Genomic DNA, 11,799 nt, shown 5'->3' with positions numbered 1-11,799 from the left:
TCTAAGAGAGAAGCGCTCCCTAACGTCATTTCTTTACTAATCAAGGTTCGAACCTGAGACCTCTAACCAAGGGTGAAGGGAGCCTATATATCCATCGCAACTACCTTCAGGTTTGCATAAACATGATTTGGAAAAAGTTTTGCTATATTTTTTTTGTACAAATTTACTATTTGCCCGATCTCTTCCACAAGAATTATGACAGTGTGCTATACTTGTTAAAAAGCTTCTTACTTTTCGTTTACCTCAGTATGTTTTCAAATTAAAATAACTAAATGTGTATTGCAAATGCATATATATAACCACAAAAGACCTGATTGTTATTTTATTGTAGTCTTTTTTTGCTTAAAATTTTATTGTAGTCAAATATGTTTGACAAACAACTTAAAGTCTATAATTAGCAATTTTAAAATATTTTAGTGTAGACACAGTAGAACTTAAAACACTATCTGAGATTCTTGCTTCCATTAAAAGATAACATCTGGATGTAAGGTGGTGTGCTTGGATGGAGAGAGGGTGTTACATTAACAAAACTGTAAAAGCTGAATTCTATTTTTCGAGTGACTTATTTTTTTTTTTAAATTTGTTGGACGCAATTCCTATTGGTATTTCTTACTAAGTAAAGAGACAAAACAATTTGTATCTTTTTTGTGAGGTAAAAGAAATACTCTTTCGTTAGTTGACTCAGATGATCAAGCACTATTATGGAATAGAGTTTCTATATAGTTAACTAAACAAGATCGACAATCATGTTTTTAGAGTGCATACTTTACTTTTTCTCTAAAATTGTATTTGATAAATCAATAAATTTTAATATAATATATACATGATCTTTAAAATATTTGTAGACATTAGGATAGGTTACACGAGGGACGCGCGTACTCAAAAACTATTATGTGATAAAAGGACAGATTAGTTAAATTAAATTCTTTTATATTAATAAAAATTAAGTTAAAAGAATTATTACAAAAAAATTAAAATAAGAGGGTAAAACATAATGTTAGTTAAAAGAATTATTACCAAAAAAAAAAAAAAAAAAAGAGAGTAAAACATAATGTTATAAACCACAAAGGAAGCAAGTATCATATAACCCAACTTGAGAGGAGATTTACGCAATTATTTCTTTTAATTTTTGGTTATAATAACTTTGTGAGAAAATCAATTTAACTTGAGTGACTTTGTAAGAAAATATCTATAAGTTGAGTCACTTTATCGATGCAAAACTAAGTTAAATGACTTTACTATATAGTTTCACATACTTGACGAACCTTTTGAGAATATTTACTCATATAAAAAAGAAGAAATTTCCTCTTGTTACTACTCTCTCCGTCCAAATTTATTTGATACTTTTAGTTTTTCGAGAGTTAAAAAATTATTCTTTGATCGTAATTTATACATATATCTTTTAAATATTTTTAATTATTAATTATGATGATTTATAGTACTTTTTAAATAATTTTCAGATATACAAATTTTATTTCAAAAGAATTAAAATTTTTGTGTTCAAACACGAAGTGAAAGAGAGAGGGAGTAGTTAGTTTTCCATTTTCGACCGTAAAAGCCAAAATGACAGAGGTCCACGAGTCACATCACACCCGCACCCCTCGATGTTTCCTTTGGGGTTACGGGATTCAGAAAACCAAAATCGGGAAATAAAGAACAAGAGATTAGTTGGTAGCAAAATTGAGCCCTCAAAGTTTCATTCTTTTCGTTTTCTGCACTTAGATTTCTTCCAAACTAAAAGCTAGCCGATCATCAATCTTCCATTATTCTTACAAAATTACAATTAAAGAAAATCCACTCCTTAGTTGACTTCACCTTTATCTTAATTCTAGGGTTTCAGGGTTTTTAAATCGTCAATTAATGCATAAACAAAGTTCCCGGTTGTGAATTTCGCGATGGCGAGTAACGGTGAAGAAGATAACGACGCCGTATTAAGCGATGTTGAAGCAGATGATCCGTTACCTATCGATATAATAAATTCAAATTCTTCTTCGGCAGCAGATGATGTATCAATTGAGAAATTCCGTGAGATATTAACGGAGTTAGATCGAGAGCGTCAAGCTCGATTAGCAGCTGAGGAATCTAAATCGCAATTGCAAGTATCGTTCAATAGATTGAAAGTTTTAGCTCATGACGCGATTAAAAAGCGCGATGAGCATTCGAGACAACGCGATGAAGCGTTGAGAGAAAAGGAAGAAGCTAAAACAAGTGTTGAGAAAGTAAGTGAGGAATTGAAGCAAGTGATTAAGGAGAGAGATGAATTTGTTAAGGAGTTAGAGGAATTGAAAAAGGCTAAGGATTCAATGAGAACTGAGATGGAAACTGCAGGTTCATTTTTTGTTTTTTTGGTATACTGAAAGAAGCATAATATTTAATACTCCCTCTATCTCAATATATGTGGCACATTTCTGATTTCGAGAGTCAAACCTGTTAACTCTCTATGTTTTTTTTTTGACATAAAATTTACATATTTGGAAACTAGGTAAAAGTACTATAAGTCACAATAATTGACAATTCAAAATATTTAAAAGGTATATGAAAAAATTGTGGTTAAAAAAAAAAAAAAACTCGTTTGAATCTCAAAATCCGAAAGGCGCTACATAAATTGGGACAGAGGGAGTGTGGTTTAGTTAAGTGACCTACATATTGAGAAAACTAATATAAAAAGCATGAAACCTATTGAGATTTGAGAGAACAAGACTTTTTAGTGACTAGATTGTGGATTCTATTGTGCAGGTTCAATGTTAGTTAGTGGAATTGATAAGATATCTGGAAAAGTTAGCCAATTTAAGAATTTTGTAGCTGGTGGATTACCTAGGTCACAGAAATACACAGGATTACCAGCAGTGGCTTATGGTGTGATTAAAAGGACGAATGACATTGTTGAGGAGTTATTGAGACAGATTGAATCAACAGCAAAATCGAGAAATGAGGCTCGTGAACAAATGGACCATAGGAATTATGAAATTGCAATTGAAGTTTCTCAGTTAGAGTCGACGATTAGTGGTTTGAGAGACGAGGTTGCAAAGAAAGCTTCTGTTGTTGAGAGTTTAGAGAAATCTGTAGGTGAAAAAGATGAGAAATTATCCGAGTTGGAACAGGAGATGTTTGAGAAGCAGAATGCATTGGAGAGTGAAGTGGTTGGATTGAAAAATTTGGTGGGTGAATATGAGGGTAAGTTGAGTAGTTCAGAAACAAAGCTAGAAATGCAAAGATCATTACTTGCTGAGCAATTGAAATATGTTACGAAAATACATAAACAGATTTATAATGCTGTTAAAGTTGTTGATGCGAGGAAGGCATCTGAGTTGTCGGAATCCTTGTTTCTTGCTCAAGAGATGGACATGGAAGAGAATATAAGGGCAGTTTTAGCAGGATTGGAATCTATATATGAAATTAGTGAATTTGTTGTCCAGAAAACAAGGGATTTGCTAGAGGAGAGGAGCCATGAAGTGAAAAGCCTAAATGAGTCAGTTTCTCAGTTAGTAAAAGAAAAAGAACAAATTGGGTCTTTACTGAGAAGTGCTCTTTCAAAGAGAATCTCAGTAGATTTATCATCCAAAACAAATGAATTGTTTAAGATAGCAGAAAATGGATTGAGAGAAGCTGGGATAAATTACAATTTCAACAATCACGTTGGTGATGGTAAGATCCCTGCTTCTGATAATAAAATGCATGCAGCAAATACAGAAGAGGATGAAGTATATGCTTTGGTAAGTCCTTTTTCTATACAAATTTGCATTCAAAGTGTCTTGTTATTTTGTTAATTCATCGATGTTTTTGATGTAGGCTGGTGCATTAGAGAATATAATTAAGCAGTCTCAGGTTGAGATCATTGACCTTAAACATACTGTTGAAGAGCTAAGGTACCTCCTGTCAAGCTTATATTGGGTTAACCTGTTGTTTCCACATTTCTTCACTATGTTATACTGCTACCCTACTTGAACAAGCAGATTTAATCTTTTTTGTTCCCTCTAGAAACGCTCGAGTATGAGCGTAATCTATTCTTATCCTGACTTGGTTGTTTGTCATTTTGTTTTACTGAATCAAAGGGCAGAGTCAAGTTTACAGAAGGAACATGTGGAAACTCAAGCGAAGGAACTCAGTCAATGGAAGCAACGCGTGGAGGAACTTGAAGAGAAGGAGAGGGTGGCAAATGAAAATGTAATGTACTGCCTAATCACAATATAGTATTTTATCATACTAGTATTTGGTTCATACAGTTTAATGTCATTCATGGAGATTTGCTTACAAGAATTCTGGAAAGCTGATATACATGTATAATCATTTTTGTCATATTATGAAGTCTTACAAGTAACTGTTTCATTGTAGGTTGACGGGCTTATGCTGGACATCGCTGCTGCTGAAGAAGAAATTACGCGATGGAAAGTGGCTGCACAGCAAGAAGCTGCTGCAGGTAAAGCTGTTGAGCAAGAGTGTGCAGCTCAGGTAATCAATTCTTAAACACTCTGAATGTAATTAAACTAATGATTCTGAAAGTCATAAATGCATTTTTAACAAGTGGAGTCTGATATATATTATACTAGTCTGTAAAAGAAACTGTTAGGAAGTTTTGATTAATTTTGTCAGGCTAAAACAGGTTATGTCATCACTCTTGCCAAAATCTTTCAACTCTTTTGTTGGCTGCTGTAATTTAGAATGAAGATGACGTTTTTGCTTCTGGCAGATTTTTTCTTCCATCCAGACACCTTTTCATGAGTTTTAAGTGTAACCCTTTTGTCCTTTGGCCTTTAAACCTCTTTGGAAAAACAAAAGATATTTAATACTTCATGACTGGAGATGGATCTTTTTATTTTTTTAGTAATGTTCTTCACTTTCCTTTTTCTTTTTTGTTTTTTTGTGGTGGTGGTGGTTGGGGGGCAGCAAGGTGAGCGGGAAGAGCTGGTTATTGGCTTACGTTTCTCATTTTTTAGTCATGGAACCTCTCTTTTGTGTGCTTGTCAGATGTGTTGATCACTTAATTTTTACTTAGTTTTAGGGCATGTGGAGGAACAAAATTTCTATGTAAAATTTGTATCATCCTGCTATCAATTAAAGATGACTGTGCAAGTTTGTAAAAGGGATATTTCAGATTTAGGATTTGAGAATGTGCCTCGTAGAAACTGCTGTTCTCACAGCTTATAGCTAAACATTTAATGCGAGAGGTAAATTTTTGAAAGCTTCGTGTCAAAAGTGTTCTTAAATTGCTTCGCAATCTGTTTCTATTTTTGAATGAGGTTAAAAATAAGAACGCCAAAACGAGATATTCAACTTCAAAGTACTGTTTGGAAGAGAAAAAAGGATCAAATCCAAACCTTATCAAAACAAAATATATCGGCTCCAAAGTCTTGAGTTAGCAGGAATAAGTACTTTGTGATATAATAGAAAGATAGATGAAATTTCATATTATTTAGAAAGTTGGCCCAAGCATGTAAAGGCACTTGAGAACTCACCATGTGTAGTGAGATCGACATCCTTATGTAAGCTATATATATATATATTTTTATTTTTTTTTAATTTTTTTTTTGTGGTCCATAACAAACTATTATGCATTAAAAAGGAATACATAAACAAGCTGGTCTGCATTTACTCTGAGTCCGACGAGTCAGAATTTGAACTCTGCCTGACACTCTTATTGAACTGAGCTTCGGATTTTGATAAAATTCTTGATGATTCACCATCAAAAATGATAACTTCAGCTTTAGCTAACCTCTCTTCAAGTTCCTCGGTGCTAAATACATCGGTGCCCCCTAGCTCATCAAATCCAACCACATAGTTATCCACTTTAACATTTTTTATGAGGGCAAGGGTTGGAAGGACGACAATTCTGAGCTTCTCAGCCATGTATGGGCTTTTCTCTGCATTAATTTTCACAATTCTGGCAGTATGCTCAAATGCTTGTCCATCACCTATCACAGTAGAAATGGCAGACGACGCGTTCACTAGCCTTAACGGCAGAGAAAAGGTTCTCGGTAGGGATCTTGGAGTACTCCTCGTGTCCGAGAGAGATCCAGCTACTCCGTTTCTCAGCCATTCTCTTCATCTGCTGCAATCTACATTCTTTCAGTACCTCTATATCATCAAGATCTAGCTGATCTAGGGTCGATATCTTTTCATCAAGCTTCTCCTCCACCGCTTTGGCCACCGTCAAGGCGTCAACACTTGCTTTTCCGCTATCTCTTGAGCCTTGTCCATGGCTGGGAAAACAGAGCAATCTGTTCTTCCATGTAAGCTATGCTTTTAGGAAACATCAGATTATTAAATGAATCCGTGTAGAGCGGAATGGATATAGAAGATTCACACAGCACTCAACTAGTTGGGGATTGAGGCCTAGTTGATTGATTGATTTTGGATTCAGGTATGATATATCTGCTGGCTCTTTTTAGATAGAATGTCCTTAGATAATTGAGTGCCTTTGCTGTCAGGTTTCTTTTTATTCTCCTGGTCAAGTGTTTTTTCATTTAGAAAGGCAAATTAGTCCGAACAATATATCCGGGTAAAACCATACTCAATGAGTTCTCACTGGCACAAGAAACTTGTGGGGGTTTCCTGCTTTATGTAGTGTTATTAAAAATAAAGGAATAATAGATCTGAGGAAAAAAGAAATGACACTACAGAAATAGAAGAGTGTTGTCATCACCTGTCCCAAAAAAAAAAAGAAAAAGAGCTACAATAAAATAAAGGGAAAAGGGTCAAAAATACCCCTCTACTTTGGAAAAAGAGCTAAAAATATCCTCCGAATTTATTTTGGGTATATTTGACCCAAAATAAGTTCAGAGGATATTTTTATCCCTTTTTCCAAAGTAGAGGGGTATTTTTGACCCTTTACCCTAAAATAAAAGAGCATTGTCATTTGCTAGAGTCACATGCTTCAGTAAAAAAGTCTAATTGGTTTTATAATTTAGAGCTATTTTATGTTCTATACTCTCCTCTCTGTTTCTCTATTGTTGAATATGCTTGATAATAAGGACTAGAAATTGTTTAGAATATGATAATCGTAGCAACTGTGGCTACAAAGAGAGTGGAGAGAATTAGAATTAGTAGAGTGCTCGATATGAAGACTTTGGTGTCCTATGAAATAACAAAATAGTAGTGATTCATGATGTAATGTATGAAGGCTTGCTAAGCGGTATGAACTTTGGCATGAGAAGTTGTTTCAAAGAACTGCCATTTAGATGTTAGAGATTATTCACTAGGTTGCAATTAACTATGCCTTGTTAGATACATTAAGCTAAGACACAATATCGTAGTTTGATGTTCACAAGTTATTGCCCCTTTATCCAGTTTAACTCTCAAATGGCAAACCAAAGTTTTTGGTAGCTATTCTGTGGAAAATCAGCATCTACTAAAGCGCGGGAAAGACCTTTTATATTGGGGTAACTCACTTTAATGTCTAACTCTGCTAGGAAACTTATGCACATGGACCAATGCGTAGATAGTATCACATTTATTTACTGCATTAACAAGATAATCTACCAGTATGAATGGCCAAGAACTGCTAACCATAGACAGCAGAGAAAGCTCTCTGTATGTCAATTTGTAATGCCGGTCATATGCGAATCTCTGAATCTCAAAATGTCATAAGTGAAATTTATCATATTAATCAACAAGATAACGCTTACCGAAATGAATGTAACATGCAGCATTGACCATTTGTTCCCTATGCAAATATTTAGGAATACATCTCAGCCTATGAAACTGTGTGTGGGTCATGGTTTAGAGATGTTGAGAACTCTTAAATCATCTATAACAACCCCCCCCCAACAAAAAAAAAAAGGGGGATTCTAGTTTCATGCTTTGCAATTTACTAGCAGAATACAAAAGCAAGCCAGTATGCGTATGATTTTCTTTTCTATTCTCGAACAATTTCTTGTAAATTGCTGCATATTCTGTCATTCCAGCTATTGTGTCATAGACTATCACTAAGAAAATCTTCCAATGGTTCTTGTAGTTGTTGGCTGTGCGCCAGGAGCTTGAGGCAGCGAAGGATGCTGTACTAGAGTCGGGGAAGAAGCTCAAATTCAAAGAAGAAACAGCTGATGCAGCCATGGCTGCAAGGGATGCAGCTGAGAAATCACTGAGACTGGCAGATTTAAGAGCATCGAGGTTGAGGGATAAAGTGGAAGAGCTCACTCGTCAGCTTGAAGAGCTAGACGGCAGGGAAACATCCATAACTGGTCTAAACAGGCCAAGATACATGTGCTGGCCATGGCAATGGCTTGGTTTAGATTTCGTAGGTATGAGACGTGTAGAGACACAACAAGAGGGTGCCAATGAAATGGAACTTTCTGAACCCCTTCTTTGACACCCCCTTCCTCTTACTTCTGATAATAGTATTCTTCTCTAAACCCCCGTTATTTTTTTCTCTCTCTTATTCTCTTTTTGTAATTCATTTTTATTATTCCCCCTGATGTATATTTTTTGTGATCTTTGTAAGAAAAATAACAAGACAAATGATATAGAACATTGGTTGTTCAAAGGCGAATTGGGATTGTTCAGTCCGTGCAAGTTGAAAAAGCATACGTGGTTATAGAAGTTGCAGAAAACCTTTGGTTGAGAATTGGTATCAACTTTTTTGGTCTTGAACTTTAGAAGATTTCAACATGCTCAGCATTCACATGTCAGTTACCAATGCATGCGCTGGAAATTTTTCACAAGTCTGTAGGTCTACCATTTAAGCACCCTATAAATCAAGTGCAGAAAACGAGAAAATTAAAACTTTTGAGGGTTCAAGTTCGCCACCAACTAGTCTCTTGTTTGTTTTTTTTTTTTTTAATTGACTTTTTGCCCTGATTTTAATTCAGTTTTATGTTTCCCGTAAACTGAAAGGAAAATTGCGGGTGTGATGTGACTCATCGACTTGCGTCGTTGGCTTTAACGGTCGGAAAAGTAAAAAAAAACAAAATCAAGGGATCGTTTGGTAGCTTGTTAGAGTTATGCAGATATTGACTTGAATTGCATTGGTGATATACAGAAGAAGCAGATGTGAGAATTATGTTAGTAATTTCTTGATTGGTAATGCAAAGTTAAAGTTTCTTTGTGGGTTCATTTTCTCTTACTTCTCTTTTGTCTTCCATGAAAAAAAAATGTCCCTCATTGGTGGAGGAAAATTTTTCCTTCTTCTTTATATTGAGAAGTTCTTTATTGGACTAGTAAATGGGCTAGAATAAGAGAGTGGCTTCGCCCACATGAGAATTGGACTTCGTAGGCAAACCAAGTTGATTTGCAGCCTCCCCACCCCCACGCTCATAGTCGGGCGCACGCGAGATATACATGAGGCCTAGTTCAATTCTGGATTTGCAAAATATTATTTTTGAGCTTACTCGAAATTGTCCAAATGCATGCTTACCATTAATGTCAAATTTTATTCCCTAGAATTAAAAGCCGGTCAAGGCTCATTATTCCAGAGTTAATTGGCACAACGTTATTTTCGTCCACTATCCATAATTAAATGGGGCGTTTTTATTTCGTCCATTATTCCGACTTAATGGTGATCTTTATTTTTCCAAATGTTAGGGGACGTTTTTGATCTCTTCCTTTACTACTGAGATCTTTTCTTCAACCCATATATACCGGTAGAGATTTCTCTTGTCAATATACCGAAAAATATCTCTTCTGCTTGTTCAAAGTTATTTTTTCTTCTATTTTCTAGGTAATAGTTTGTGCAAACTCCAAACTTCTAGCCATTAGTGTAGGTGTTTGGAAGTGTTGTGGAACCTTGGGGAGCGATCGGGCTAAACAATTTCCACCGCAATTGATCTGACATCGCTTTCAATTAGTGGCTTGCCACGACGCAACTGTGATTCGAAAAGTTGTTTTCTGTTTTACTCGTTCTTGGTCAATATTGTTCTAATTTTAACCAACAATTTGAAAGCAATTTTTAAATATTGATTAGATGGTTATTTCTTTGAACCAAACTCTTCCCGATTTGTCAAAGCTTGAACCTTTGGATGGAAACAATTTTAAACGCTGGTGCCAAAAACTTTTGATTTTCTTTGAACAATTAGAAGTTGATTATGTTTTGTTTGACGAACCACCTGTTGATGTTCCTAACACTCCTACTAATGTTTCTAACACCACTGGTAATTCTTCTGGTACCGTTGTTACTGATAATGATGCTAAAAAGAAATTGTCACGCCCCAAACCCGACCCTGGATGTAACAGACATCCGATTCTATGAACAAAACCGGAAGCACCTTATGAATTTATAACAACAAGTCCCTTTTTAATAAATTTTTATTAATTAATCCAAACAGTTATAAATAGCTTAGATAAAATCATGATCATGACTATGAAATCAAACAGTAGAAGTCCAATATAGATGTAACATCATAAGAATGTAGCAATACTCAATGAGTCAAACGATGACTTCAACACTACCCACCGTAATAGCGTCTATCTATGGAGCTTCTACGATCAATAAATGAATAGTCTAAACTTCGGGCGCAGCCCGGAAAGATATAAGCAATAACTAAGATAGAGGATGACCACGAACAAGCATGTGGGCTCACCAATAAATCTGGAAGGCAACAAGTTCTCCTAATCCACACGCGTATCACGAACCTGCTCCTCAATATTACCTAACACATCATCAAAAATAGCAATGATATGTCTGAGTACTGGGTACCCAGTGAGTGTCTCCGGGACAATAGTTAATATAACAAAATAATATAATAAGAATCGGTAAAACAATGTCAATGAAGGCAGTTTGAAACCCAAGGATAGAATAACTCATCAACCAATAAAAACCATTAATAGAAATTGTTTAAGAAGAAATAAAGCAACTTTAACTCACCATGTCGTTTATCACATTTCGGTCTTTTGAATCATGAATTCAAGATCATCAAAAAGCTACTCACAAGCAACCAAAGTATAACACATGCCACTACAGGCCCAACTCAATATAACGAAGGGATGACCATTTAAGATTCCCTAAACTGCATAGAAGCACCACATCGTTGTTATCAACCCCAATGGCTACTTGATACGCTCAAATTACACCTATTAATGGTATAACGCGGACGTTGTCAAATATAGTAACCCAACAAGGTTGGGGTCGAATCCCACAGAGAACAATATGTAGGCGATTTAAGCAGATTAGGAATTATCACTAACAATAGCTATGCCCGAACGCATCAATGGTGGTTTTTGATAAGGTTTTGATAAAATATGGAAATATAAATTCTAATCTAGAAAGCAAGTAAATTGATCGATGGCCACAAGAATGGAATAAAGGAAACTACTTCTCAAGTAACGATCCAATCTATTCCACGAATTATAAATAATAGCAAGTTTATGCTATTTAGCCTCGGATAATGACTCTAAATTAACTTCTTCCGAAGATTAACTAGACTACCCAATTGAAGATCCCTCAAGCAATTAGTAGCATTAAGAACACCCGAATATGGCTACAAGTGGTATTGCCTATTCCTAGGTCAATTTCCATTAGATGAGGGTTAACGCCCCAAATTCATGTTAATTATTCTATCCCAACTCCGTTTTTCCTCTTCCGAGTTTCAAACAAAGTAAATGGGCGAGTTCAAAGGTTAGCTAATCCATTGAAAACATTCAAGAACAAGAATAATTAAAATAGCAGAAACTTACTTGATTAAGAATAATACATATGAATAACTAAGCACAACAAGAGTGTCAATCTTAATTGTCACCAAGAGATTTCCATCAACAAGGATTAAAAAGAAGAGAGAACATTTTTGTAGCAACCCTAGCCTCCAACTTGTGAAAACTGCCAAAGATATGTTTGGAAAACCCTAGTTTTCTTTTTATAGGAACTGGAATATC

The 11,799-nt window shown here is 35.2% G+C and overlaps 1 protein-coding gene and 1 pseudogene across 1 annotated transcript; one reads left to right on the top strand and one right to left on the bottom strand.

Annotated features, from left to right (window-relative positions):
- The first annotated feature begins 1,594 nt into the window (after positions 1 to 1,594).
- Positions 1,595 to 8,485, top strand: LOC132641176 (uncharacterized). Its single transcript, XM_060358073.1, has 6 exons — positions 1,595 to 2,328; positions 2,737 to 3,713; positions 3,790 to 3,866; positions 4,053 to 4,164; positions 4,333 to 4,449; positions 7,952 to 8,485. The coding sequence occupies exons 1-6, from the start codon at positions 1,896 to 1,898 to the stop codon at positions 8,303 to 8,305; spliced, it is 2,070 nt and encodes a 689-aa protein (XP_060214056.1). The 5' UTR covers positions 1,595 to 1,895; the 3' UTR covers positions 8,306 to 8,485.
- Positions 5,536 to 6,195, bottom strand: LOC132641177 (thioredoxin domain-containing protein 9 homolog; annotated as a pseudogene).
- Positions 8,486 to 11,799: the final 3,314 nt, after the last annotated feature.

This window comes from Lycium barbarum, chromosome 5 (genome assembly GCF_019175385.1).
Source record: "Lycium barbarum isolate Lr01 chromosome 5, ASM1917538v2, whole genome shotgun sequence".
In the NCBI taxonomy this organism is placed as follows: domain Eukaryota; kingdom Viridiplantae; phylum Streptophyta; class Magnoliopsida; order Solanales; family Solanaceae; genus Lycium; species Lycium barbarum.
Note: the sequence above shows the minus strand (reverse complement) of the source record. Positions and strands in the feature narration are given on the sequence as shown.

Excerpts from the sequence above, each read along its gene's own strand:
- LOC132641176 (XM_060358073.1), top strand. The coding sequence starts at position 1,896 with ATGGCGAGTAACGGTGAAGAAGATAACGACGCCGTATTAAGCGATGTT. Across the intron at positions 3,714-3,789 it reads AGGATGAAGTATATGCTTTG|GCTGGTGCATTAGAGAATAT; the intron begins GTAAGTCCTTTT and ends TTTTTGATGTAG. Across the intron at positions 3,867-4,052 it reads CATACTGTTGAAGAGCTAAG|GGCAGAGTCAAGTTTACAGA; the intron begins GTACCTCCTGTC and ends ACTGAATCAAAG.